Here is a 6,000-nt window from a genome sequence, read left to right as displayed (position 1 = left end):
TGATGGGCCATCCCAGGGAATAAAGTTCCACACCTGTCTGGATGCCAGTCCTCACCTCCGAGCATCTGTACTGTGACCAGCTTCGTAGGTACTACCTTGCACCTGCTCTTGCCCCTTCCCAGCTCCTTCACTCTTGCTGCCCTGAGATTACACCTCCCAATAATGGCTTCACATGTGAGATCTGCTGCAGGCCATTTTCTAGATTCTTTCTTGGCAAAGATTCAGGGTGAGTCTTTCCAAGCAAAGTACGGAAAGAGGAAGTCAGGTGTGCCGAGATCCAACATTTCGAGGTGGACATGGAATCTCTCAGGCCTCCCTGTCAACCCTGAGTGTGTCCTGGACTTCTCCACATCTGGCACTGCTCTGGCTGGGCCCTCTGTGGGGCACATCACCCCCTCTGCCATGTCTACCAGTTGAATAGCACCGATATTCAGATTTTTCTTCCTTATGATTTCTGTATTTCCAAAGCATGTGGTCCACATGGAATCATAAAGCAGAAGCCATAAGAAAGGTGTTCTGCTTAGTCTTCAAGTTCTAGCTCAAAAATGACCCCATTCATGAAGCCAAAAGTAAACTCACTCTGCTCTGTGCTGCCTGAGTCGTTTTTAGGTCCCTTTACGGCATTTAACACATGTTGTCTTGTATCATAAATGATTCTTGGTATCATCACATCTACCAGAAAAAAAGCTCCTTGAAGGGAGAGATTATGATTGAGTTTTGCATCTTCTGGTTAATTTGGTTAATTCTGAATCATTTTCTGAAACCCACCAGCAAATCTAGAATGTTCTGACAGCTCAGTGCATAGCCACACACACGACTCAGATCATGCTGTGAATCTCAAAGAGCCTGACAGTGGGGAGTGATTCTCTGAGGTTTCTGAGGTCAAAGGCATTAGAATCCAACCAAACAACATGGAAGGGAGTTTTGACCAATTGGGCTACCATAGGATAAACAATGAGAAAAGAAACTTTTCATTCATTCAATTAATATTTTTGAGCACTTACTTTGTGCCAAGCACTGTGATCAAATAAATGCTTTTGAAAGTATAAATTACATAGGGGCAGCGCTATTCTTGCTCACAGGAACGTATAAAGCTTATTCATTTCTTCCCCCCACTTCTTATTTAAAAAATTAATCTCCATGTTCTTATACTCTGCACTGTCTAGTTAATTCCAAGGAAATTTTGGAGTCATTACAGCAGGTGAGTGAAGGAAGAAATCAGAAAAGGACACAAGAAATTGTTACCCAAAGTATTTATAATTACCATTTTTAGTTGAAAAGTGAATTCTATAAGAAAATATAAACTTGACAGTGTTCAGTTTTAAGAAAAGGATGCTTTAATTTTCTTAACTCTTTGAATCTGGGAAGGCTTTGAGCCAATCATCATATAAAAAGACTGGGCAGATTCCTTTTTTTTCCCCCATTGAAAATGCTGTTTGATATAATTTTTGAGGCTAATTTGCTTTTTTTGTGTGTCTTAAGCAGTGTCCCTTGCTACAAATTAGCCTCCCAAAGCTAGAGAGGCTCCTCCAAAATTCCTAGCAGGCAGCCTGGTGGAGAGATGGGAGGGAAGGGGAGGGAGGGAGGCAGGAAGGGAGGGAGGGAGGGAGAGAGAGGTAGAGGGTGTCTGTCTGCTCTGTACATGTGGTACAGGCAGGGAGATCAAAACGCTCACAGAACAGGCAGTGTAATTACATGTTCCTCCGAAGTACGTTAGCCTCACGGCGAACTCAGCGTGCCAGTCTCCTTGGGGAGGAAAAGTAGATTTGGGGATGGTGGAAGGGTCGGTTCATCCCCGACGTGCTGCTCCGTTATGGTGAGGGCATTTGCTGATCTCCAGTGACTGCCTGGAGCTTGTGGTCAGGGCTGTGCTCTCTCTCGCTCCCAGATACTTGATTTTGCAAAAAGGGACACACCTTTCTGCAGGAAGGAAGACACTGACCAGATTGCGAGCGGTAGGTTGACATCCAGCGTGTTTCTGCAGCAGAATTGCTGAGAGATGATGCAGAGAAGGCGAGGGGGTGGAGGGTGGAGGTTGTTCGGGCTGGTTGATTTATCTGCAGTAGGAAATGTTTAAATTGCCAGTTAAAAGAAGAGTTGCTGCCTAGGCAAAGGTACCAGTTAAACATCCTATGTTCTAAGCTTTCCTGTTTCTGTTTGATGTGCTTTCTGTGCTTGTGCAGCTTGGCGGAGCTAGGCAGGGCTCACCTTTAAATAACCTGCAGCTTCCTATTTTCCTTTTTTTCCCCTCTCTCCCTATGCACGATTCCCACCCCTTCTTTCCAGCATCCCCCTGAGCTCCCCAGCTACCCACTGTGAAATGCGACCTCTCTTTATCTTGAGTCCTTTGCGCCCTGAGTCTGGATTCCTGGCTGTTTTGCTGCAGGTTTTTGTGGATGCTTTGCGGTCACCCAGGGCCCAGGCGGACTGACTGCGGGAGCGTTCGTGCATGGGAATCGGAGACCATGGCAGTGCAGCTGGTGCCCGACTCAGCTCTCAGCCTGCTGATGGTGAGTGCTTGGGGAGGAGGTGGGGCCCAGGCAGCGCCCAGCTCCGGCCTCTCCGCATCACACACCGGGGGCTGCTGCTGCTCCCGCTGCTTCCATGGCCGCAGACATGTTCCAAATTGCTCTGCTTTATCCCATAGGCTCCCTTGAAAAGATTTCTTGGGTAAGCGTCTCAGCCATGACAAAGCTCTCCCGGGTAAAAGGAGCATGCAATTTGCCGTTTTAGAAACTTGTTGCTTAATGCTATTTTGAGAGATGTGCTTGCAAACAGGTGCTAAGAGCCCCTGGAAACAGATTCCCACCAACGCCTCTCCCTGGATCCCAGCATCCTTTCCCCGCCCCCATGCCTTTTGTATCTAAATCGAGGTAATCATGTTGTTCAGTTTGTTTATCTCTTCTCATGGCAACTGTGGAATTTTTTGCCCACGGGGTAATTGAATAGAGTCTTCTTTCCAGAGGCCCCTGTGTCTGCACAGATCACTGGAGGAGCAGCCAAGGGGGTTGGCTGTGGCCTTTTGTGACACTTGGATTCCAGAGCTGAAGAAACCTTACCTCCCACCATGAGTCCTTGGGAGACCCTGGCAGGCCTTGCCTGGATCACTGACCTACTTTAAGGGACTCTGTCATGTCCATTATGTTAAAAAGGCCTCCACTCTTAGTCTGCTTATGCAAACAAGGTCAGCGGGCATTGCCTTATTTTAACTCGATTGACCTTTTTCTGGATGCTGGGTTCAGAGTTTGCTTTTGCTCTGCCCTGTGGCTCCTCCCTCCTCCTCAGCTAATAGCCCATGTGCCGGGGTAATGCTGGCGGAAGTCGCCCATATCAAGCTTAGTGTGTGAATGGCTCTCACAGTGACACAGCAGATTTCACACACCAAGTACAAGTACCTCCACTCTGAATATTGCTCTCTGTTTTCCAACTGAGAAGGGGAGATACGGCTTTGCGAGACCCGAGGGGTTTATTGAGGTGACTTAGGAGAGGGGCCATTTGGGAGCCTGTCTCCTGGATGGCGAGCAGCCAGGTCAGACTAAGAGACACATACCTTGGTTCTGTGTTATCCCAAATGTCATTTAGGCCACAGAGATATTTGAAATGATTGAGATCTCATGGGCCTCTGCTAACTTCTGATTTCATGGGGGGAGAAGGAGTGGAAAGAATCAAAGCTCTTTTCTGGAGAAATTACCCTCTGTGTGTTTTCCTTTCCTTGCTACTTCTGTGGTGTGATGATACCTGCATCTCTGTTGTCCACCTGTGGTCACATGAGGGGATGGGAGAGGCAGGCATGGGAGTGGTAGCAACTGTGAGGACCAGGAGATGCCCGGGAAACTGGGAGTCTGGGCTCTGTGCAAAAATTTAAAAGAGATGTATCTGCTCACATGTAGGTATGCAAATGTGAATTATCTAATATTGTTTAAATAATACAGAAATAAATCCTGTATTGTGTTAGTACAGAGAAGAAACATGTTCTTGAAAAATGGCCTGCTTGCCTCTAAATTGCTGCTCTGAATTCTCCCCTGTGCTTCTGAGCACTTGGACATGTGTCTGGTTGACTGAGAGCCCTAAGGATGCATCCTCAGCACCCAAGCAGTTCAGCATCCTGGTCCAGCTCCTCCTGCCACATACACACCCAGGGCCTCCTGTTCCCGAGACCCCCAAACATCGTGGCTGCCATCCTGGAGTCTCTGCAGCTCTGACTTTATCCTCTGTTTGTCAGCGGCCTCTGCCCCTAGATCTGCCCCTTGTCCTCACCTCCTGCCTGGATTAAAGGACTGTGTGCATGTCTCGCTCAGAAGCCAGGGGAATAGCTCTTGACTCCGTGATGGGCCATTAGATTAGAGAACCCTGAAGCGTGTGTGTAATCGGAGTCAATGCATGTTTTCTGGTTCACATGTGGTTCACAGGAATTTTCCCCTACGGACTTCATTGCTTTTTTTTTTTTTTTTTTTTTTTTTTTCATTTTTGAGGGTAAACCTCAAAGTAATTGCTTCCCTGACCTACTACATGATGAGTCTTGAAATTTATAAGCAAGTCAAGGAGGAAGGAAAGGAGGAAAAGAGCAGAGCTGCTTTGGCTTTAAGTTCAGGAAGGAAGCTGTAAACCTTATTTATTAGCGAATCAACCCCACCGATCAGTTCTCAGTATTTGTGGTGCACTCACCGACCAAGGGAAGTAGCATGGTATAAGACCAAGAACGGGAGCTCGAGAAAATACCCAGTTTGGGGGAAGTTCACCGTCAGGTTGTCTGACTGCAATTCTACTTCTGTGCCTAGAGTCACTGGGCTGCAGGGAACCCCGAGGGGCAGGCCCAGGAGCATGTGGCCATACCCCTTCCTTTTGGTTAAGGAGGCGGCCAGAGGTTATAGTCAGTTCAGGGCAGAAGATGTTTATTTCATTACGGAAGCGGCAGCAGAGTCTGGACTCAAAGAGCCCTACGTTCTCTTCCCAACTTTCCCTCTCACTGGGTGATCCTGGGTATGCAGCTTCTTCTCTCCGTGCCTGACTTGTGTCTTTTGCAAATGGAGGGGGTCATCCTTGTCATTAGGATCCCTTTCAGCTCTGTTAAACATGATCTGAGACCTCTCAGAATGGTATCTAGATCAGAGCTCCTAATGCTCCATTCCGCATTGTGTCTTATTATTTGTCCCTTAGCATGTGAATAATGGTCTTTTTAGATGGGAATGTGTTCCCTTCCTTGTGGCTTTTATGCTCAGGTAAGTATGTTTCACAGTATTTGCTGGAATGGGTGATCATTAGGGTTCGTTCACATTCTGAGGTCAGGACTCCTACCCTATGAGAGCCTAAGTTATTCTGTTGGACAAGAGCAGGTGATCTTTGAGGAGTGCCTCAGGTGACTTTCCAAGCTGGTGCTGGCTTTAGGCATCTGGGAGGGGTCCTGGGTATGAGCACGCTCTGACTGTCTCTGGGTAGGAGGATTTCACTGATGCTTTTAGTGGGGAGTAGCCCTGTGGGGGATGAGCATCTGTGCAAGATGGAGCCCCTCAAACAACCAAAGAAGTGTGGTCTTGGGGAGATCGAGTGCTGGTAGTAGAGATAGGCTCCTATGCTGTGGAAGAGCCCATCTTTGCAGAAATCTTGGGAAGCAAGAAAAGATACTGCTGTGTTCAACACACTGTTGGGAGTCTTCAGCCTGATGTGACTAACTGTAGAGCAGAAAGCTATTGGCTGTGGGTCATTTGCTGAAGTCACGTGAGTTTGGGGGAACACTACAACAGCTGGAACGTACCAGAGCCAGAATTTGTTGACTATTTAGTGACCAGATAGAGATGCATAACCAAGGGGCTACCAAGGTGGTATGAATACATTTTGGCTCTTAGATTCTGAAAGATCAGGCACTGATTAAAATGGTTTTTAATGTAAGTTGGCTGGCTGGGTAATAGTGTCCATTGTGCTATTCTGTAAGCAAAATGTTTTTGTATATATTATCTCATTTAATCCCTTCAACGATCCTATTTTTAAGACAAAAAAATTGCT

The 6,000-nt window shown here is 47.0% G+C and overlaps 1 protein-coding gene across 1 annotated transcript in view; it reads left to right on the top strand.

Moving 5' to 3' along the window:
* The first annotated feature begins 1,638 nt into the window (after positions 1–1,638).
* Positions 1,639–6,000, top strand: part of FRMD4A (FERM domain containing 4A) — a 577,190-nt gene continuing 572,828 nt past the window's right edge. The window contains exons 1-2 of the mRNA XM_064479529.1: positions 1,639–1,955; positions 2,387–2,510. Of these exons, the coding sequence (XP_064335599.1) occupies positions 2,397–2,510 (114 nt within the window). The 5' untranslated portion in view covers positions 1,639–1,955; positions 2,387–2,396. The remainder of the gene's footprint in view (positions 1,956–2,386; positions 2,511–6,000) is intronic.

This window comes from Camelus dromedarius, chromosome 26 (assembly GCF_036321535.1).
Source record: "Camelus dromedarius isolate mCamDro1 chromosome 26, mCamDro1.pat, whole genome shotgun sequence".
Classification (NCBI taxonomy): domain Eukaryota; kingdom Metazoa; phylum Chordata; class Mammalia; order Artiodactyla; family Camelidae; genus Camelus; species Camelus dromedarius.
This window is presented reverse-complemented; position numbering and strand designations above follow the sequence as displayed.